The sequence below is a fragment of the Dipteris shenzhenensis genome, chromosome 23, assembly GCF_047967505.1.
Source record: "Dipteris shenzhenensis isolate YYH24624 ecotype China chromosome 23, Dip_SZ_1.0, whole genome shotgun sequence".
Taxonomy (NCBI): domain Eukaryota; kingdom Viridiplantae; phylum Streptophyta; class Polypodiopsida; order Gleicheniales; family Dipteridaceae; genus Dipteris; species Dipteris shenzhenensis.
The window spans coordinates 44862024-44886280 of record NC_141618.1 but is presented as its reverse complement, the minus strand read 5'-3'; the positions used below and the strand labels follow the sequence as shown (position 1 = coordinate 44886280).

Here is a 24257-nt window from a genome sequence, read left to right as displayed (position 1 = left end):
AAGACACTGATTTCAATCCCAAAGAGGATTTCAGCTATCAAGTCGACCAAGTGGAACAGGATCCTTGGTACATCGACAGCGGTGCATCATCTCATATGACAAATCATCAGGAATGGTTCACAGAAATGAAGCCATTAGAAGGTCAAAAGAATGTCATCTATACAGCAGACAATACACCGAATCCGGTTCAAGGGACAGGTGTTATCCCTATGAACAATTTCACTGGTACAAAAGGATTAGTCAAAGATGTGCTCTATGTTCCGAAGCTCAGCAAGAACCTTTTGTCAGTAGGTCAAATGACGGAACACAACTACAAAGTCATCTTCGACGGTGATGAATGCACTATCAGAGACAAATCCAAAAGAGGTCAGCTAGTAGCAAAAGGTGTCAAGGAAGGATGCTTGTACAGGATGCTAGCTACCGTACCAGATAAGCATGCCATGTCAGCTCAAATGCAACAGATGCCACTATCTGCAAAATGGCACAAGAGATATGGTCATGTCAACTTCAAGTACTTGTTAGATCTAAGGAATCAAAATATGGCAATTGGGATTCCGAAGCTACAGTTTCTTGGAAAGGTTTGTGAAGCATGCTGCTTCGGCAAACAAAAGCGAACCAACTTTGTCAGAAGTACCTCTCGTGCACGAGGTATTCTTGATTTGATTCATACAGATGTATGGGGTTATGCCCAGACCCGCAGCATCAATGGTTCACTTTATTACTTGACCTTCATCGACGACTACAGCAGATATTGTTGGGTCTACTTTCTGAAAGAAAAATCTGAAGTGTTTGCCAGATTTCAAGAATTTAAAGCCATGGTAGAAAACCAAACAGGCAGAAAGATCAAGGTCATGAGATCAGACAGAGGAGGTGAATACATGTCTTCAGCCTTCATGAACTTTTGCAAAACTCACGGCATTCGAAGACAATTCACATGTGCAGATACTCCTCAGCAAAATGCAATAGCTGAAAGGAAGAATGGGACTTTAGCAGACAGTGCTAGAGCAATGCTTAGTGAAAAGCATCTTCCGAATCAGTATTGGGCAGAAGCAATAGCTACAGCTAACTACTTGCTTAATCGGCTTCCTACCGAACCGATACAAGGTATGACTCCTTATGAAGCATTCACTGGACACAAGCCACGCATTGGGCATCTCCGCATATTTGGTTGCATAGCATATGCCCACATACATGATGATCATCGCAGGAAATTGGATGCGAAGTCACGCAAATGCATCATGGTTGGCTACAGTGAAGAAAGTAAAGCATACAAATTGTATGATCCCATCAACCGCAAAGTCATTATCTCCAGAGATGTAATCTTCGATGAGGAATCAGAATGGAAAACCTCACCTACACAGGAGATAGAAGCATCGACTTCACAGTCATCTACAGAACAGGTTGATGAAGAAGAGCAAGAATTGCCAGCAACACCCCAATCAGCGTCACAGCAGCTCAGACGGTCTACTAGGGAAAGCAGACCACCAGTCAGATTGACATATGCTCAGAAAGGCAAAGCAATTCAGGTGGAAACCACCAACTATGCTCTTATGACTACCATCATGGCTACAGAAGAGCCAGTGTACTTCGAAGACGCAGTAAATAAGCCAGAATGGCAAACTGCAATGAATGAAGAAATGGATGCTTTGTATAAAAATAACACTTGGGTATTATGCGACCTTCCACCAGGAAAGAAGGCCATAGCCAACAAATGGGTATACAAAGTGAAGTACAATCCAGATGGCAGTATTCAGAGATACAAAGCCAGATTAGTTGCAAAAGGATTTGCACAACAATATGGTCAAGATTATGATGAGACTTATGCTCCAGTAGCAAAGATGGATTCCATACGGTTCTTGATATCACTAGCGACACTCAGTAAATGGAATGTGTATCAGCTTGATGTCAAGAATGCATTTCTCAATGGTTATCTAGACGAGGAAGTCTACATGCAACAACCAGCCGGTTATGTTGAACCAGGACAGGAGAACAAGGTTTGCCATCTCAAGAAAAGTCTCTATGGCTTAAAGCAAGCACCCAGAAGTTGGTACAGCAGAATTGACAAGTATTTTGCTGATCTGGGATACATGAAGTCAAATGCAGATCATACTCTCTACTACAAAGTTCAAGGGGAAGATATTACTATTGCACTTTTGTACGTAGATGATCTGATTGTGACAGGAAGCAAGGATAGCTTCATCAGAAAGCTAAAACAAGACTTATCTGCAGAGTTCGACATGAAAGATCTTGGACTTATGCACTATTGTCTTGGAATTGAGTTCTGGAGAGATTCAGATAGCACATTCATGAGTCAGCTCAAATATGTTGACAGTCTCCTGAAGAAGTTTCATATGGCAGATTGCAAGATTGCAGCCACTCCCATGGAACAGAGTTTGAAACTTACTAAAGATTTAGAAAAGCCTACAGTCAATGACAGATACTACAGGCAACTCATTGGATCTCTTATATATCTGACAATCACACGGCCAGATATTTGTTATGCAGTAAGCTCACTAGCACAGTTTATGGCAAATCCAAAACAGTCTCACTGGAATGCAGCCAAAAGAGTCTTGAGATACATCAGAGGTACAAGACAATTTGGGATAGAATACAGAGGAAGTCATCCACGGTTGCATGGATACTGTGATAGTGACTATGCTGGAGATCATGAGACCAGGAGATCGACACAGGGATATGCATTTTTCCTTGGTCAAGGTGCTATATCATGGTTGTCAAACAAACAGCCAACTGTTTCTTTGTCTTCGACTGAAGCAGAATATAGGGCACTCACTACAGGTGCATGTGAGGCTATATGGCTCAGAAGACTATTGTCAGAAACAGATTACTTTGATGAGTCAAAGCCAACAACAATATACTGTGATAATCAATCGGCTCAAGCATTGGCCAAAAATCCAGTATATCACTCCAGAACAAAACACATTGATGTCAGAGAGCACTTCATCAGAGAAAGAGTGTTACTTGGTGACATCACACTGCGGCATTGTGATAGCAAAGAAAATGTTGCAGATATCTTTACCAAACCACTCGGTAAAGAGCTATTCGAGAAACACCGACTAGCTCTTGGTTTGATGCAGAGGAAGGACATTCCCATTAAAGGGGTGTGATGGAATGTAATGCTCAGTCCTTCTTCGATTCCCCAGAATCATCATCTTGAGGGAAGGCCTACTTCATGATGTTGATCTTGAGGGAAGGTGTTGAGAGTTCATGCTCAACATCATGTGATCATGTGTGCATAGCACCATCACGTGATCATATGTGCATAGCACTAACCTTATAGAGTGCTATAAAGGAAAGGGTTAGCTTCCCTAACCCTAACCCTAAAAGGGTTTGTATATATTCTATTTTTTCAACTAATTCTAGTGTACAGTTAGTCATTTGTGGTGTGCTCTCTAGCTGTGCCCTCTCTCCTCATCTCCACTCTTCTCCTCTCCCCTCTTCATATTTTGTCAATGGATGCCTTATTTCTTCTCTTATATTGAAAAGGGTAGCCAGAGGCTGCCCTCTTTCTCACCATAAACTATCCTATTTTCCTAGATTGAGACATGGCTTACCTTTATGTGGACTAACAAGGGAAGCCCATGAAAAGGCCCTTCTTTTAGACTAAGATTCTAGATGACACTCTCTCATCTTGATGGAGGTACTTTGGTCACGTCTCATATGTTAAATTTTACTTTTGTTACTAATTCAAAGGTAGAAATAGGATCTAAGTGCTCATAAGAGAGAGAGAGAGTGCTCAGAACATGGTCGAAGATCACACAAAAAGAAGAGGCTCCAGAATGAAACATGGGGGACAAAAACAAGAGAGCAAGAGAGCCAACAATATCTATCTGACTTTTAGGATGGACTTCATTCCACAGTGCATACTGCAATTATGTGTGTACTTATACAAGTATTTGGATTGGGGAATAGTTAGATCTCATTGGCTCCTCTCATGCTTAGTGGAAACACTCACCCATGCACCTCATTGGCTCCTCTCATGCTTGGTGGAAACACTCACCCATGCACCCATGTCTTGCTTTAACAGGGAGATATTCTAACATCCCTTCTCCATGCTAACATGTGTCATGTAGGATGAACATTGCACTCATCTTCAACGATTAGAAGATTGCAACGCATGTGTGTGCTACATGTGTTCAAGTATCAATGTTATAAACACTATTCTCTCTCGACTAGAGAAGTTCATGTGTGAGTGTTAGAAAAAAATGCATAAGAGGTTTCAATTATCCCCTCTTGATACATGCATAGTCCTCTTCTAATTAGGGGATTGCATTTCCAACTCTCCTTGTTTGGATCTAAAGCTTCTATCCAAAAAACATATGGCCCTTTTTGGTTGGCAATCCAAGAAAAGTGGCTAAAATAGCCCAGTCAATCTTGTAGTTGATTAGTACACAAGAACCTTTGACAGAGGAGATAGGAGAGCAAAAAAACACTTTGCCAACCACAAGGTTTCTTTAATCTTACCAAATATTTTGAAAGATGGCAAACAGATTTGTCGGTATGTATCATAGAATTTACAAAAGATTCTTCACTATTGTTTTGCTTGCCTTTTTGGACCTTAGAACTCCTCTAAGGCAACTGAATCGACAACAAGAAAGAAACTCTGGCAACAATAGAGGTAGGCACCTCCTTATCTTCTCAGAAAGTGTGATGGAAAACTGTAACAAACAAGGTGAATTGGTGGACATAAGGCTTCTTGGCAATTGACGACAATGGATGAGCTCATGGCATAACATTTTATAAGTTGCGATTCAATGTGAAGAAAGAGGGGGTTGCTATAGATATGGCTCAGTCACAACCAACAGCCAAGAGTTTTTCCTAGAACTTAGTAAACCACTCGGGACTGCTATGCTTCAAAGGCTGTGAGTAAAAGAGTCATTGCAGATAGAACCACGTTAGTTACACAAGCTTAGCCCATGAACAACCACCTTTTGAGTGATTCATCGATGTAACAGTTTCTCACTTAAAAAACTTTTAATAATAGCTGAAGGTTGGGGAATGCCCCCCATAAGCTTCTAGTGGATGAGGAGAACTCTAGTAGATGCAAATGGCTTGCCGATCAGAATTGCGACACGTTAATCAGCACAGCTGCAAAGTTAGAAAATAATGTAGATACAAAACTTAGAATTCAGCCAAGAGCCTTGAAATGATGAACAATTGTAAAATGTAAGTGACCCATGTAGAGAAACACGATCTAAGTGCTCACAAGAGAGACAATGCTCAAAACATGGTGGAATCTCACACAAAAAGAAGAGGCTCTAGAATGAAATGTGGGAGACTAGAACAAGAGAGCAAAAGAACCAAGCATCTATTCCAACTTCTAGGATGGACTTCATTCCACACACCACACTCCAATTTGTGTGTACTTATATAAGTATTTGGATTGGGGTCCTCATCCCCAAATCCACACTCATATCTCATTGGCTCCCCACATGCTTAGCCAAACTATTCACCCATTCACCCATGTCTAGCTTCAATTACATAGAGATATTCTAATAGCCTTACATATAATTTGCTACTTGGTGTGCTTAAATCACCAGATTTAATTCCCGATGGACACTAGATGACCAACTTTTGCTCCTTTTTTGAACATTTGTCTAATAGAATTAGCTACTTATTTAAGGAATCCAATCCTTTGAACGAATCCTAGTTCTATTTTTGTTAAGGAATACTGTGGTATATTCTACTAAGGTATACTTGATACCAGATGTATTATGCCAAGGAAGGTTACATTAGCATGTCCTCACGCTTTGAACTTACTTAACATGGGGCAATTATTAATTTTATGACCTTAATCTATTCTTAGGAAATTTCACAAGCTTTCTTTTTTTTCCACAGATGCCCTTATACTCGAAAGTCTTTGTAAAATTTTCAAACACCTTTGTAAATCCTCTCTTCTATTAGTTTTTTAAGATAGAAGCTCTACCAAAAGAAGGAGCTAAAAGAGATTCAAGCAAAAGATGGCCAACAAAGGTGCAGTTAGTAGAGAGCTAGGAAGGAGTTAGAGATGAGCTGCCTATAGACATGAGCTACAATAAGGCATGCCGAAGAACATGCAATCAGGCTATGATGAACAAGCATAACAACAAGCTTTTGTAAAGGTAAGAAACAAAAAAGAGTTTTTGCAAAGAAAAGGAGCTTGAGAAGCTCTCAAGAAGAGTCATGTGATCAAGCAAACTATAGCAACCAAAAACCTTGCAGATAGTAAGTGAAGCTGTGTGGCAGACATTGAGACGGAGCTCACCACAAACAAAAATCCATCACTCCAATTGGATAAATGGACAAATGGTCACCCCTAGGTAGTTGAAGCCTCATGAAAGAGCCAAATTTACTAAAGATACCGATCAACAAGCTAGGCTAGTGCTTTGAGAGTGATGATACAAATGATGTGCTTTCGATCACCTACTAGAGCAATAGTGCTATAGCAATATTGGAAGGAAGGGTGTGAGTTAACATTGTCACCAAATAGTGCTAAAAAAAATGGGGAAATCTTGAGATGGAAAGCACCAATCTGCTTGTCAAACTAGCCAATGAAGTGAAAGCCCAGTTAGTAGGAGTTTCAAGGACATTAAGATCAAGACCTTTGGCCTCACCTACCATGTTTGGTTTGTCAGTAATAGATTTCCACGAATAGACAGATGGATATGATTTCATTCTAGGGAGAACCTTTATGCATGCAATGGGTCTAGTCCATGATTGAGCCTCTAATAGAATCTATCTCCATAAGGACAAACAAATAGTAAGGGTCAACCTCGAGACACAGAAAGCCCACCCAATAACCGGCAATTTATTCGCAGCAGCAGCAGTAGCTAAGTCAGATACTACAGAATTGTTTCCCTACCTCCTCCTAAAACCTTCAAAACTTTGTCATCCTACGTGCTTCAAGAGCTTTAGTAGACTAATTAGATGCTCTCCTTACAAGCCTCCTTGCCACCTCGATGGATAACCAAAGGTAAGGTGATGTTGATGTCCTAAACCTTGACCTCCTTGCTACTTTTTTTTGTAACCAATGGTGAGGAACAAGAAGAATCCTATCACCTTCAAAACTCTATCAGCCTACATCCTCTCCATGAGATTTAGTTGGCTTAGTACATGCTCTCCCTATGAAACTCCTTGTGAGGTACTATTGATTTCCCAAAACCTTGAACTCCTTGCCACACCTATCTATAGGGAATGATGAGGCACAATGTTAATGCACAAAACCTTGAGCTCCTTGCCACTCCTATCTATAGGCAATGGTGAGGCACAATGGTAATGCAAAGACTTGCTCATTGCAACCAATGGTGAGGCACAAGACTCCCTAATTCCTAGCCCCCTTGCTACTAGAACTATAGCGAGACAATTGAGGCACAAACTGAATGAGAACTGTGCTTTTCCAAGGACCTTTTTATGGGGATGGAATTCCCTAAAGACGACACGAATCATATTTGCAAACTATGTGTAGATTGGCTCAACCTCCAAATCCTCCTTGCCTACAAGTATGACATGTGGCTCATTGATAGGCCTGCTGCATTCCTTTTGCCTTGACTTGATATGTAGACTATTGCCTAGCAATTGTTGTTGTTGCCACCTCTAGGGCCCATATGTTGGCCTTTGCAACCATGTGCACTCTCTATATTCTTCGACATGCTCTGCGTGCCAGGTGTCTATAACTAATGTTGCTTCTACGAATTCATGGCCTATAAAAGGCATGTTATTTATGTCCTTGCTACTGGCACATAGCAATCCTTCTAAATATATCTTAAATGATCAATCCTATCAGCAAACAATCACAAAACCAGAAGAGAACTTGTGAGTAGAGTAGCTCCAATGAACCGCAATGCACAACAATCTATGACCTAGAAGCGAACACCAGCAATAGTGTAAAGGGAGATGGGAGGGTGCGAACTGGGACATGGCGTATGGCTGAGGGGGCGTGGGCGATAGGCTGGCTGTATATGGCAGAGGACTGGAGAAAGGCTGCTGGGTGAGGGGAAGGGGGGACATAAGAGTGGTGGAGACAGAAGGGAGCTGTGTGGGGGGTGAGGAAGTGTGACCCTCTCCTGTGGGGGGCAGGCTGAGTGGTACAGTGGTGGGGGAGGCAGTGGTCGGAGTAGAGATGATGGCTGTGGGAGAAAGAACTGCATTGGTGCCCATTGCACCCGATGTTTTCAGGACTAGTTGGCTGTCAATTGCTAATCCACTCCTAGAGATGCGCTTTGTGATCTCTCCCACAATTGGCTTCGGAGACTGTTTGGGTTTGTGGGCCATTGTAGGACTTGTTCAGGTGCACGATTTCTTGCAGAGGCAGGTCTTGTTCAGCATTGCTGTAGGGGTGCGCAGGCCTGCGCAAGGCCAGTGGCAAGCCAAGGCTTGCAGCAGACAAGGGCCCTCAGACCACGGGGCAGCAGGCCAAGCGCAAGCGAGGGTAGGCAGTAGGTCCCTACCTAGGCTGCAAGAGGGGGAGCAGGGCGGAGAGGCTACGAGAGGGGGGGTGGCGCAGAGGCTACGGGAGGGGGGGGTAGAGCGGAGAGGCTACAGTAGAGGGGGGGGCACAACGGAGAGAGGGGGGAGCGGGGAGAGGCTGTGAGAGTGGGAGGGAGAGCGGGGGGGTGGCACAGAGGCTAGGGTGGGACAGAGGCTATGGGAGGGGGGGTGGCGCAGAGGCTACGGGAGGGGGTGGGGCAGAGGCTACGGGAGGGGGGGTGGGGCAGAGGCTACGGGAGGAGGGGGTGGCGCAGAGGCTACGAGAGGGGGGGGGAGACTGGAGCCCCGGGAGGGGGGGAGCAGTTGCGGGAGGGGGAGGGGGGGAGCGGCTGCGAGAGGTGGAGGGAGAGCGGAGATACGGGAGGGGGGGTTGCGAGAGGCTACGGGAGGGGGAGAGCGGCGCTACGGGAGGGGGGGCTACGAGAGGGGGGGGAGCGGCTGTGAGAGGAGAGGGGAGACGGGGGCTGAGCGACAGATAGGGGAGGGGCTGAGTGACGGGGAGGGGGGGGCTGAGCGACGGAGGGGGGGGTGAGTGACGGAGAGGGGGGGCTGAGCGACGGAGAGGGGGGGCTAAGCGACGGAGAGGGGGGGCTAAGCGGCGGCGGGGGCGGGGGCTGAGCGACCGCGGGGAGGGGGAGAGCGGAGATACGGGAGGAGGGGGTGGCGCAGAGGCTACGGGAGAGAGAGAGAGAGAGAGAGAGAGAGAGAGAGAGAGAGAGAGAGAGAGAGAGAGAGAGAGAGAGAGAGAGAGTTTATTAAAGTCTTCGAAAGACCGATGGGTCTATGAGACTGAAAATCCTGATACAACAAGCTTTGGTAGTGGAGCTACTAAACGAGCGTCCATACCAATGCAAAATGCAAAAACGCAGAATGGCAGTACTAAGTCCTAAGTACAACATAGTCATGTCGATGGTTGACTATATATCAATCTCAGCATCGTCATCAATATCATCATCATCATCGGCAGCAGCAAGATATCAGGATGGATGAGGCAGTGGAGGCATGAAGTCAGCAATAGAGTGCCATCAGTCCCTCAGAGGTGCGGTCCTGGCACGTCTCCTGGTCGTAGCTCTGCGTCTAACCACGGCTACTGTAACCCCCGTCGGTCGGGCTCCCAACTCTAAACAAGGAGGGGATGTCCCCAAGTGTGATCTGTGTGTTGACCCTCTGTCTAAGCTGTCAGGTCACAGGCTCCGCGTCACGGTCATGTCGAGGCCTTGTCTCGTGAGGGTCCATGTGAACTAGCTGAAAGAACTCCGTGATAGAGCTCTGAGAGGGATCAGCCGAGGAAGAATTATGCTCTTGTCTCCGTGCTCGGAGTATCCTTGAAAGTGCGAGCGGAAGCACTGCCTCTCTAGTCTGCTCGAGATGTATTGAAGATCATGACCTTGGTTTTACCCAGGTTGACCTTCAAATCATGAGACACAAAAGAATTGTAGTGCCTCTAGGTGTCTTTGAAGCCCCTCTGCTGAGGAAATCGTTCGATTAATAAAGTCATCACTACGCACCTGCTCACGCACCTGCTCACTATGCTTGGGAAGAACAAAAGTATCACTTTCATCGATCCAGAGTTTGGTGGAGTGTATCATAAAGAAACCACTACTTCTTTCCTCACCATGCACACATGTGGTAGCCATACTACTTCTTTCAATTCTACCCTTGTGGCAGCCTTTACCATCTACCCACATGGCATCTCTGTGTCCCTTTATGTGCTACAAGTCTACCTCTTCATTTTTTCCTCATTTGGGGATCATAGGTGGGGAGGTAACCTATATATTCCCAACAAGCCACACAGGGGACAAGCATAATATTCCAAATCTATAAGCCCAAGGAGAGCCAAGTGCCATGATTAGGCCATGGAAAAGAGCAACCCATGTGAGAAGCTAACGAGAAGTATGGAAAAGCTAACTTGTGTAATAGATAGTAGGAAAGAGCTAGTCATGAAAGCACATGCTCTCCTTACAAAACTCCTTGTTAGCTGAGGTACTATTGATTTCCCAAACCTTGAACTCCTTGCCATGCCTATCTATAGGCAATGGTGAGGCACAATGTTAATGCACAAAACCTTGACCTCCTTGCCAATCCTATCTATAGGAAATGGTGAGGCACAATGATAATGCAAAGACTTGCTCATTGTAGCCAATGGCAAGGCACAAGACTCCCTGATTCCTAGCCCCCTTGCTACTAGAACTATAGCGAGACAATTGAGGCACAAAATGAATGAGAACTGTGCTTTTCCAAGGACCTTTTTATGGGGATGGAATTCCCTAAGAACGACACGAATCATATTTGCAAACTATGCATAGATTGGCTCAACCTCCAAATCCTCCTTGTACAAGTCTGACATGTGGCTCATTGATAGGCCTGATGCATTCCTTCTACCTTGACTTGATATGTAGACTATTGCCTAGAAATTGTTGTTGTTGCCTCCTCTAGGGCCCATATGTCGGCCTTTGCAACTATGTGCACGCTCTGTATTCTTCGACATGCTATGTGTTCCAGGTGTCTATAACTAATGTTGCTTCTACGAATTCATGGCCTATAAAAGGCATGTTATTTATGTTGTTGCTATTGCCATGTAGCAATCCTTCCATGTATATGTTTTTCTTGCTCACATGGCCATGTGCACACATGTGGTAGCCATACTACTTCTATCAGTTCTACCCATGTGGCAGCCTTTACCCTCTACCCACATGGCATCTCTGTGCCCCTTTATGTGCTACAAGTCTACCTCTTCCTTTCCTCCTCATTTGGGGATCATAGGTAGGGAGGTAACCTATATATTCCCAACAAGCCACAGGGGAAAAGCATAATATTCCAAATCTATAAGCCCCAAGAGAGCCAAGTGCCATGATTAGGCCATGGAAAAGAGCAACCCATGTGAGAAGCTAATGAGAAGTATGGAAAAGCTAACTCGTGTAATAGATAGTATGAAAGAGCTAGTCATGTGATATCAAGAGAAGTATGAAGAGTGCCTATAGTAAGAGGACTCAAGCAATTGTGCGAGCCGGGTTATTTGAGCATCATCCATGTTAAAATTCCCCTCAAATGCACACCCTGTGTCAAATTGGTTTAGAAATATTGCAAGCTAGTTTGCTAACCCAAAACAATTCCAACTTCAACAATAATGAAGCAAGATAGAAATCCATCCTCTTAACCTTTGTCTTGCCCAACACAACTAGCAATAACATGAAGTGTCCCTTATTTGATTTGAGTGTGGTGGGATGTTACATTTACCACAATCATTGACCAAGACAATAAAGAGGTGAATGTGTGACCAAAGGGGTTAGCCCATCCATCTCCAACCCAAGGCAAAAATGTCATGGTTCCTCGAGCTTTGTTTATCACTCCTCCACGTGCCTCTAGAAGTATTCATTTGCGGAAATCATAATGTGTCATTTGTCAACTAATTTAGAGCATGCCAGCTCATGAGCTATGCCAATGAGCATTTGTCATATGTCAATTTATTTAGAGCATGCCAGCCCATGAGCTATACAATTGGGGGATGCTAGATCATGTATTTTGTTTTGGGAATAGTAGGCATGTGTTGCAAGATTTTCTTTGGTATCCTATCCCCTTGTGTGCCTTGCATGTATTGGAATGCCTTGCATGTATGACATCATGTATGATGTTGCATGCTTTTACTCTTTGATATAGAGAATACAAACATTTGGACAAGCATTGATTGAGTTGTAGTCCATTCCTAAGGAGCTAATGAAAATTTTCAATTCTTTCCTTGATTCTGTCATTAAATTTCAATTTGTGAGCAATTGTGAAGAAACCTTGCATGTGATTAGGGGAAGGTCTGTCTATGTGGTGATAAACTTCCGAACAACACATCAACACAAAAGATTGTTTTCAATATTTTCCAAGATCACACACCAAGAAAGAAACCCGAGACTCTTTTTTGACTATCCATAAGCTACCTCATTTCGCATCTTTCCTTATTTGTCATGGTTTTGTCCTCTTAAACAATTCTCCCCTTGTCTATCATCGTCTTTTGTGGGACCTCTCCATTGCTGGGCTATCCTATTCTTTTCTCTACCATAGAATGCATAGAATCAAGGCATCCATTGCATCATTAATATAAAATTAAGTGGGCTTTGTCCCTCTTTCTCCCTTGCCTCCTCCCCACATTGTACAGTAGCACTTGTCCTAGGCCACTCTTTTTGTAATGCTTGCCTATGGCTAAGAGGCACCAAAGGCTCATGAGTTTGATTGTGAAATGATGCTCTTTGCCATGGGACATGCATTGTCATCACAACACCCTTTTTCATCCTTGAATGAAAAATCACATCAATGCAATAATGCATGGAATTGGGGGGATGTAAATGGTGTTTGGGTTGGGAAAATGAAAATGGGAATGGTCGTCTCATACTAAAGATGAGGATTCAAGAAACAAAATTTCCTCAGATGGATTATTCTTTGAATATCATTCATTATTCAATGTCATTGATGCTTGGCTTGTCTTTTGCATGCACAATGCAATGGTATTCTCTCATTTCAATGAGCTTCTCCAATAGGCTATCACTGCCTTTGCGACAAGCTCCTCCACATAACAATGACGTTGTTGCACGACATTTCTTTCTCAACATTTTTCAAATTCCCCATTCAAAAAGCTCAAGACCTAGGCCACATGCGGCAAATAGCGAAAAATTAGGCTAGATAGGGTTAGCAAACCCTAGGTCAACATTTTCCATGTGGCAACCTTATCCACATTACCATGTCATGAGTGGGCACATGTCACTACCACATCATCAATAGAGTATCTAGTCAACACATATGCCACATCATCAACCACATCTCAAGAGTGCCATTTCATTTAGCCATGTCAACAATAGCCACATCATCTAACCACATCAATAGATCCCAACACCAAGTGCAATTAAAATACCACATCATCAAAAAGTGGTATGCACATGCTACATCAACATGCCATGCCATCAATGCAACCTAAGCACATAGTGCCACATAGGCACACTTTTATGAGCACCATGTGAATGCACACTACCACATCATTACATGGTGCCACATCATTTTAAAATACTCCTTGGAAAAAGGTTGGCACAATTTTCAACCAGCCATGGCCTTAGATCCTTCACAAATTTTGCATTGGTGTAAAACATAGTAGATCCTGATCAAATATGCATTCTAACTTTTCCACAGTTCAAAATCATTCAATCCTCTCATCAAAACCACCTCCTGATCTATTGCAGCCATCCACCATGTAAAATTAATGAAGTAAAAACCTTTTATTGCTGTTCTACTCATCGACGGGTAGTCTAGCTATAGTCTAGCACAATCTTAGAGGATATTGAACTCCACCAATTCAAGCGAGCCATTGGATAAATCACCCAATTAGTTCCCACCAATGTCATTCCCCTTGATTTTATCATCGATTCTCACACTCGTACATCTAACACCCGCTTGGTACTCTTGGTAGTTGGAAATTTATCATACCAAATATTTGTGACACTTGGCAGAGTTCTCTCTCTCTTGGATTTAGGATAGTTGCACACATGTTGCACACATATGCAACCATTTACAATCACCTTGAATGACTATTTTTTGGAATTGGTTCCTACACATACACTAGCCTTGTACACCCTCTTGGCTATTCTCTACACACACTTGTCATTATTCTCTACATGCTTGATCTTTGCGACAGAGTTCGTCCACCACGACTTGATTCACAGAGTTCTTGAATACTTCTCTCCCATCCACATGGTTGGATCATGCTAACAAAACATAACTTTGTTTTTTGAGAGAGAATTGTGGATTGATATATTCAGCATAAGTCCCATAGTGGTAATATTCTCATGGTTTGACACTCTTGATTGTACATGTGTAAACCTCTAGCCAGTAGTAGCTCATATGTAGTTTTCTCGTGGCTAGACACTCTTGGTTGTATATGTGTAAGCCTCTAGCCAGAGCACCAAATAGTGTCTAACATGTAGCTCTCATGGAGCTATTCATAGCACTCATATCAATTTGATGATATAGAGTTATTGACTAAGCTCCACATGAGTGAAACCTACTTTTGACATTTCATTCCAAGAGGTATGTAATAGTTTATGATACCGAGCTGGACCTTATTGATCTTCAGGGATTGGACATAGATGCATCATGTGCTAGCATGAATGGTATCATTATTAGTTGTGTGATTGGCCCATCGTTTTTGTCGTTTCCTTTGAGGGATTGGACATATATGCATCATATGCTAACATATTATAGAGTTAAGTGGCTGGTCCATCATTTGTCTTTGATCTTTCTCTATTTACCATCACGTTTGAGTCACACCATCTTTGTTTCTTTACTTGCCATTCAAAGTATTTGAAGTTGGGTCAGAATGTTGCTTTGTATAGTGCATTTTAGATGTTTGTCAAATTTATCTTACTATTGGAGCTATTGCTCAGTGATATAGTGCTACCGTACGTTTTAGGATAGAGTTTAGTTGAGTCGAATTCAAAAGATGTAGCTGAGTCAAATTGAGAGAGGGAGAGGGTGAAGAAGAAACCAAAAAAATGAGTAGGAAGAGCAAGAAATCTCTCTCTCTCTCTCTCTCTCTCTCTCACACACACACACACACACACACACACACACACACACACACACACACACACACACACACACACACACACACACACACACACACACACACACACACACACACACACCCACCCACCCACCCACCCACACATGCACACATGCACGCGCGCACACACACACACACACACACACACACACATACACAAACATGCACACACACACGCACGTAGGCACACAGACACACACAAACACATGCACATGCGTGCGTGTGCACAAACATTTAAAAAACATCGACTCTCTCTCTATGTCTGGCCTCTCTCTCTCTCCCTATGTCTGGTCTTTGTGTGTGTGTGTGTCTCTCTCTCTCTCTCTCTCTCTCTCAAACATGGACCTTAAAGGACCTTATTGTAATAGGTAGAGACTTATTCTAGAATTCTACCTATTAGATTATAGGAACTCAAAGGTGATAAATAGACTTTCCTCATTCGGAATTTCGGAACTAGAACAGAATTTCAGAAACTCAGAAATACAAGTAGAGGAATTATTCTCATTCTGCATACGTGCAATCCTTGATTGAGTTCCCCAAGATAGAAGACTAAGGGAAGTTGGCAATTGGAACCTCAAGGGTCCATTCACACCCCCCTTCACATCCCTCCATGTGACTATTCACTAACCTTATTCTATGTGCCTAGTTATCCCCTCACACTGGCACACCCGGTGGTTGGAATTTGAAAAATTCCAAGACTTGGACCCACCGATTTATTCTAAGGTTCAATCTAATGGAAGTTAGTAGACCCCGTTCATGATGTAAATGTCACATCAATCCCAGACCATGTGGTTAGTAGAGTGAAGAGCTTGGTGTAGTACCAAGGTTCAAACCACCCCCATACATAGCTGTTCACTAATCTCCAAAAGAAAGAGATTATTATGCAGTAAATAGTGCATATCATCATTATGTGAGTGTAAATATAGTGCTCCCATTTTATGGCAACATGCAAAGGGTGGGAACCCATAAAATACAATGTCATCCATGCGAGATACAAAATGAATAAATAGAACCATGCATAAATAAGTATGTTCACATTCCATTGGCGCAGAATGGATATATCGCTTCGATCAAGCAAATAAGAATGCGTTGATGAAGCTCCAGCATCCGCAACATATGTCGGTGTAGAGTTCTCAAAGAAATCATTCATTTGTCTTTGAAAAATCTGAATTAAATTCCATTCATCAAACCACCACTGAAAATTTGAATTCTGGATTTCATTGATTTCAATGATTGAATTTTGATTTCGGAATGAAATCTACCACATTCGAACATTTTGAATTTTGGACTGAATGATCAGGACTGTTTGAACAAGATATGCTGAATTAAAGAACACAAAAATTATTGCTTTTCTATCATTTAGACTTCATGAAATTCCTCTCTTTGTCAGTTTGCTGAATTTCTGTTTGTTGTTTTTCATGATTCCAAGCTTTCATTTGCTGTATATTTTGACCTTGAACACTTGCCAAGTATCTGCATATTCGTGGTATGAAGTGGAATTGATTTTGGAACTCCTCCGATCTCTTCTGGCTCCTTTTTGGGCTCTTTTGGATCTGATTTGGGCTCTTCCACTTACCCTCATCTTTCACCTTTTGCATTTCTTCATCATCAACATCAACATCAGCATTCTCATTTTTTGATTTTGTTTTTGTTTTTGTTGCATTTGATTTTTCACATTGTGCTCTTGCACTTGCATCTTGCCAAAGGTTGAAAATTGTACCATCATTCAAATCTGAATGTAAACCAAATTCTGATTGCATAATATCATCTTTTGCATCACAGAATTTATCCTCAAACTCAATAAAAGCATCATAAAACCTTTCATATATATCGTCCTTCAAAGCTGAAATTTCTGTTTGGGAAACCACTTCAATGAGTGATCCCTCTGGAATATCAACCTTACCATTTTCTTCACCCAATGATTGAACTAAACTTATTTGCATTTTGAAATCTTGAAAGTGTTGTTCTTCAAATTTATCTTCATTTGACTTCTTTTCTTTGTTTACCTCACCCTCAATTGGATCATCACTTTGCCATGCATTGTCACTTATGGATTGCAGAAAATCAACTTTCTTGCTGAAAAAAACACACTCAGATGAATGGGTTAGACTTATCCAAATCAAAAACTATTTTAGGTGGGTATAGAACATATACATGACTAATTGTCAGCCATCTAACATCAGTCAAATCGTTCCATTTGACCTAATTTTGAAGCTCCTCAATACTGCCAACCCATAGCCTGCACTGTTGCTCCCAACTAATGCTCCCAACTAGGTCTACATTTTCAAAATGAAAGCTGAATTTGCCTCCTGACATAGACATGGACTGCATACTGAAAACTTTGTGCGCATAGTGTTGCTATGTGTTGGTATGCTATAAATGGAATACTCATGCTATGCTAAAAGTGATTCTTATTTTGACATTATGTTTTTGATGCTTATACCTATGTTGATATTGAATAAAATAATTGCTTCTTGAATTTTTTCAAATTGCAATAGCATCAAAATAGCATTGAGAATAGTGTTGAAATAGGTGTTGAAATAGGTGTTATTTCTTTGTAGTGACTCCAGTTTTCAAGCAAAGAGACAAGAAGGAGGACACTATAAAGGGATTTAAAGCAAACGCAAGATGAGGAAGAGATTATGTTGTGAGGGATTATATCTTAGATGGAGAAAAACAAAGCTTGGAGAAAAACAAGGGAGTCACCAATGCACCCGAGACGTGATAGACATTCATTCTCTCTCTCTCTCTCTCTCTCTCTCTCTCTCTCTCTCTCTCTCTCTCTCTCTCCCCCTCCCTCCCCCTCCCTCCCTCCCTCTCTCTCTCTCTCTCTCCCTCTCTCCCTCTCTCTCTCTCTCTCTCTCTCTCTCTCTCTCTCTCTCTCTCTCATCATGATAGCATGAAGAAAGGAATGGGGGGAAAGTCAAGTGAAGGAATCTCACATGGAGGGGAGAGTTAAAAGCTGAACCACTTAACCTTGGCAAGAATATCTCATCCAACAGAGCTAGCTAATGTAGGAGTGAAAATTGAGAGGAAGTGTAAGACAAGATTATTGGTGATAACAAACTTTAGTGTAAGAGAAGGTTATTGGTTAAAACAAACACAAATGTTACAAGATAGTCGATATAAAAATGAATAAATCCCTCCATGAATATGATCGCATGGGAAAGGGAATGGGGGGAAAAGTCAAGTGAAGGAATATCATGTGGAAGGGAGAGCTGAACGTCCAAGCACTCAACAATGGCAAGAACACCTCATCTAAGAGAGTTAGTCAATTTAGGAGTGGAAATTAAGAGGAATTGTAAGACAAACTGAGAGGAATTGTAAGAGAAGGACACTTGCTACAACAAGACAAGTGTAACAAGCTAGTCCACACAAATAGGATTGAAATCCCTTCACAAACATAGTTTCACCTTGAGCAAGGTGTTGTTATCAATATACTAGTCACCCTAAAAGGCTTTGCTATTTGTCTATTCCAAGTTTTTTATATCTAGAGTTCAACCTTTAAGTGATAGCCTAGGCCATGGACCCATCACAAAGGGCCCTTCCAATGGGTGTTGTTATCAATATACCAGTCACCTTAAAAGGCTTTGCTATTTGTCTATTCCAAGCTTTTTATATCTAGAGTCCAACCTTTAAGGTGATAGCCTAGTCCATGGGCCCATCACAAAGGGCCCTTCCCATGGGCTTAGTGTGGGTTGTTGTGTGGCTCCATCATAGATGCAAGGTGGCATGGTTAATACCCCGTAGGTGCGTACACATGTTTCCCTTGGCTACCCTTAGATTGAATAACAAATAAAGTAATACACATCCTCCGGTGTAAAATCACTGAACTAATCGTCTTTCGTCTTTTGCTAACTCCATATGCTTAAAATTTTCTATGAGTTGCAAAAATTCTTTCAAGTCATTTTCAAGAAATTTATTTATCCACAATCGTTTTAAGATGGGTTCCTATATTTAATGGCCCTTTTTGTAATTCATCAAATTACAGTTCTCTTTTAGGTTGCGATCTTTTTTAATGTTAAAACACATGCAATAGGTATCTTAGATGTTTTCATAATAGATGGGTCATGCTAGCCTCGTTATCCTTTATTATCTTGTTATATTGGATCCTATATATTTTTTGGATTAGAACCTACTTATTCCCATGCAGGCCCCTCTTTGATTAACAATAACATCTTGAGATAAGATTTTGCATTTTGGAGACCTTTTAACATTCTATTTGATGAAAAGGGAACACTAAGAGATGTGATCTCAGGTCTCAAAGCACTTTACAAATAGCATGCAAAAGGCATTTGCCTTCTTTTTGGTCGATGTAGATTGTAGAGTTAGAGATTCCAACATGTTGCAAATGGTAGAGTTCGATATTCCGACACGTTGCTCCTTTTGTTGCTTCAAGGTCGTGAGAAAATTCAAGTTGCCACCAAGCAAATGATTGGGGCAACAAGAGTAGCTCCAACATGAGAATCCGCATGCTAATTTTTTTGCTGGAAGGATAGAGAAGACCTCTCCAAACCAACATGAGAATCCTCATGCTAAAATTGTTTAGCTAGAAGGATAGAGAATGCCTCTCCAAACCAAAAGGCCCACACTTCTGTCATGTTTTGAAATTCTAAACTTAGAACTAATTCCTCCTTAGAGTGTTTCTACTTTGTAGCAAATAATGTTAGCACACCTAAACACTATGGCTGAGATTTGTTTCTAAATGGCTAGTTATTATCTCTTGTAGCCTTTCCATAACATAATAGAGTCGACAACCTAGCAGGGAAATGGGGCTCTCGATTAAGTTACCCCCGATGCGCCATTCGTGCCGCGATCTACGCACAAATGGTGTCGCGCACGCACTGGCTCAAAATTCCGCAAATTTCGGTGAGAGAGAACTTCAAAGCGAGCTGAGAGGGCATTCCCATGCCCATGAAATGCAGTGCCTATTTCTTGCAAATACAGTTTGGAGTTGTTCTCGTGTAGATTACCTTGAAATTCGCCATATTTCTAGCAGTAGTAGAGGGCTCCGCTAACATCGGGTATTTAGTTGATGTTAGGCTTGATAATAGGGGGCCCTGAAAATGAGGAGGTTCGTCTGTTGTGTAGATTGTTGTAGACTGTGTGCAGATGCATGACAACAGATCAGATAGCTTGGGCACATGATAGGATTCCGATTGCAATCCGCTAAGGGTAGACTTATCAGAATCAGGGGCACATGGCTGCCGGAAGGTTGATGGACCTTGCCGGAAATAGGGGCACATGAGAGGATCGTTCCTCCATTCCAATCGGATATCCCCTCTTGCTGGACCTTACCTGACGGTGCAATCCCTTTGCATTCGTCAGGCATCCGATAGGCTTCCGGTAGGCATTTTTGCTGGAATCTTGCCTGAACCTTCCGCAAAACCCTCCATGTGCCCAGGGTGAGAGATAGCGAAGGATGGAAGAGATGAAGGAAGCATGGCGGAAAAGACGGATTAGGATGGATGGTCCGACACGGCGGAACACTCTGAGGGCAAGCTGTGCTATGGGGGGGAATGCGCTCTAAAAAATCAGCAAATGCGCAAGGAAAAACTGCAAATTCTCCATGTGTTGAGAAAAAAATGATGTGTGAGAGAGACTTTGTGGAAAAGTAGAAAGACAAAAATAAAGAGGACTTCAAAGTTTCAAAGGTGCAAGTACCATCTTGTCGTCACTTCACCATCATCCAAAATTTCCGTCCAAATCTCCGTCATCCATCTTCTTCTTCAATCCTTTTTCCGTCCACATTCCGTTCATCAACCTTGACTCTTCTCCTGTCCACCAGCTTTCTGGCTCTCCATTTCATGCACAAAAGAATTCGGCTCACATTCATCCCGTTTCACTTGATCCCGGTAATCTTCCGACACGCTTCCCTGCGCATTTGCTGTCTCTTCTCTTGATTCTGTGCATTCGCTGTCTCGTCTCTTGATTCTGTAGCTTCCTGCACACAAGATTTCGTGCTCCATCCTTGCGAAAATCGGTGCGTTTGCTGCCGTTTTTAATTACACTTTTGCCAAGACCCGTGCGGACGTTTGCTTGTTCGTGCAGCGTCCAGTTCTTCGTTTTGTCATCCGCGGGTCGACCAACATGCTTGATCCTAGGACGTTCGGCGCATTTGCTGCACCTTTTACAGCGGTTTTGAGCTTGATTGCTGCCGTTTTGCAGAGTTTTTGAATCAATTCCGCTCGACGACCTGCAAATTTTCCTGCTCGAGCATACTTTTCTTCGTCCTCAATTATTTGAGAAAATCGGTGCATGTGCTCCATCGCTCGACAATTTCCTTGCAGAATCGCAGGCTGTGCTTGCGAAGTTGCAAGCGTAGGACGTTGACTATGCCCCTCATCATCAGCGACAGCTTGCGATCCGTTGTTGCTGCTCCCGACTCCACGGAAACCATCGTTTCCATACTCCTTACCAGTTCCGATTTTGAGAAACTCGATCTCTCGCAGCTCCAGCTCTTCCCTGTCGATGGCATCGGCCTGCGGAAGGATCAGATTGCAGGGTGCGCCGAGGGCAATAATGCAGCGCGGCCTGGAAGTATGGCTCGCGACCTGTGCGACAAGCTCGCGATTCCGGGCGAGGACGTTACACAGGAAAACGGCGGAGCTGATGACGACTTCTCGTTCCAAACCCCGCTGATTGTAAGTCCAAGAGCAGAACTGTTTTCCGGAGGCAACGGTTCCTTTCCAATTTTCAAGAGCAGGGGGGTGGTGGAGGCGGAGAGGGCTTCGGCGGGCCGACAATTGCTGAGGAGGGAGCAGAGTTCGCCATCGGCGGCGAGGGAGAGGAAAAAAGCTGCGTCGATGGACGAATGCACGTTGGAAGAGCAGTGGAGCGAGGAAAATTCGAGGAGGGAGGTGGTGAAAGCGCAGGACGACAGCGGGATAAGCGGCGTGGGAAGAAGAAGGAGATCATCAGCAGCGAGGACGAGGTTGAAGGCACCATTGCCGGAGCTGGAGGTGGCTATGGCGAGGCCAGACTTGGAAGAAACAGCAGAGAAGGCAGAGACGCTGAGGAGGAAGCGTGTCGAACGAATTCTCAGCAGAAACTTGAGCGAAATTTCGACGGACGAAGCCACAATCGATCTCAAAGCTTCCCCTGCAGCCAAATTCCTGCTCCAAATCATGCCATGGGAGCTCACTCCATCGCCAATCACACCAGCCAGAACGCCTGCCTCCATCCCCTTCCTCTGGGAAGATTTCCCCGGCAAGCCCAAGCCTCGCGAGCTTGCTTCTCCCTTCCACTCCTTGCCTCTCCCCCCTCGCCTCGTTTCTGTGCCTTCATCCGCTTCTCACCTTCCTTGCGACATTAGCTTTAGCCATGGCCGTCATCGGAACAGCACGCATTCTTGGCGCGTCTTGCAACACCTCTTCCCTGGTCACCATCGACGTTCTTCGAAGGATGAGCCTGCCTTGGAGCTTGGAAGGTCTGATAATGCGATACATTCATCGGAGCCTACAGCTACGGAGGCTCCTCAGTCCCCGTCAGCTAACTCTTCCAATTCCGTTGAGCCCAGTCCTTCCCCAAGCTCTCACGCAGCCGCAGCAGATACGCCCGCGAATGGGGATGCTTATGAAGCCAAGTTGAAGGTCGATTATCAGCTTCCCTCTCCTTATGTTGCCACCATCGTTCCGAGGACGTCGCCCTATCGATATTTAGGTCCAACGGATGATGAATGCGTGGAGAGCAACCGAAATTGTTTTAGCCCCGGGAGGAATTTTAAGTACTTCGCAAATATGTTTCGAAGAGGACGCGGAAAGAGCGTACACCTTCTCGAAAGCGGCGCTTACTTCCATCGTTTTGCTACCAGTGATGGTCGGATTGAGGGGAACTCTTATCTCTTGGAGGACGGGGAGGAACGTCAAAAAAGCGGAGTCGTTTGTGAGAAGGATGCTGTTGAAGACCGTCCTTGTTTCGACTCCAAACATATTGCAGAAACAGACGCAAAGTGGGCAATGGACGAAAGGCGAATTGTCTCTAAGAAACAGGACCATTTTCCGGGAACCTTACCGTCCACGACATACCGATCTTCGGTGACAGGGAAGCACAGAATACACAGAAAAGGGGGAAGCAGAAGAGTCTTGTGTAGGCTGCGAAGGAGAGGCTCTCGATTCTTTGTAAGCGAATTTCACTATCTGGATTTTGCCTCGATAGACTGATCATCTCAAACAGACGCATAGAAGAGATAAACTCTTATTGGAGTTGGAGAGATTCCGGTTAAACCTGCTGATAAACAGATGTCTGTATTGCAGGTGGCAACTTACAGAGCAATAAAGCGTGCACTGCTGCTAAGAAGGCCAGGCCGTAGGAAACTTCTTGACGACTCCCACATGCAGTATCAATCTCTGTCTGGAATGAGCAAGCTGGATTCACCAGAGCAATAGAAGACGTGGCAATACAAATGGTGCAGAAAACGCAACAGGCTTTCCTCTTTTTGCATCGGCCTTCCTTATGGAAAAATGGTCGAAAAATATATTTTCTCAGATCAAGCTTGATCTGACAAATGTTTTCATGGTTTCTGTTGTATGCTGGCGAATTGCATCTAGATTCGGGACAACAAAATGAACCCCTCGTCAGTGGGTCGCCCCTTGAATTATTTTCTGTGTATACTCGGACTAACAAAATCTGAATACCTTGGGAGGTAGACCCAATTTACCATTTATTATTTGCATTCAGCGTAAAATTTGTCCTGAAAGTACTCTCTGATTATACAAAGCATTTTGATATTTCATTGATGCACCAGCGCCTTAAAGAACTGTTTGCAACTAAACTTGTAACAACACATCATACAACTACTACAGATAAAAATACAGAATACAATACCCTAGATGTAACATTGGCAGTCCAAGTGAGCTCTAGGAATTGAAGCCTCGCAAGTTACACCGGTAATGCCAATTTTAAAGAATAAATAGGCTAACCGACCATAATATCAGCTCAGGCAGACTAAGTATTTGAGAGGCCGTTACAACTTGAGTTTTTGTCTTCCATGAAAATGGTTGAGAGAATTGAGAAGTAGAACGAGAACATGGAGGGCCCACCAGCAGGGTAGGCTGCTCAGCCTGCACAAGTCTCCTGTTGATTGAAGTAGAAGAACAACACGGAAGGACTGACCAGCAGAATAGGCTGGTCAGTCTGTGTAGCATGCATCCCTTTGGGTGCTTTTAGTATACACTGT

At 43.4% G+C, this 24257-nt stretch overlaps 1 protein-coding gene across 1 annotated transcript; it reads left to right on the top strand.

The window, feature by feature from the left end:
- Positions 1–20753: 20753 nt before the first annotated feature.
- LOC147887441 (uncharacterized) lies at positions 20754–23752 on the top strand. Its single transcript, XM_087394876.1, has 3 exons — positions 20754–20934; positions 21248–23199; positions 23335–23752. Exons 2-3 carry the CDS (start codon positions 21415–21417, stop codon positions 23464–23466), a joined length of 1917 nt encoding a protein of 638 aa, XP_087251002.1. The 5' UTR covers positions 20754–20934; positions 21248–21414; the 3' UTR covers positions 23467–23752.
- The last annotated feature ends 505 nt before the right edge of the window (positions 23753–24257 follow it).

Coding starts and splice junctions, on each gene's coding strand:
- LOC147887441 (XM_087394876.1), top strand. CDS start 21,415: ATGCCCCTCATCATCAGCGACAGCTTGCGATCCGTTGTTGCTGCTCCC. Junction 23,200..23,334: donor GGAGAGGCTCTCGATTCTTT/GTAAGCGAATTT, acceptor TCTGTATTGCAG/GTGGCAACTTACAGAGCAAT.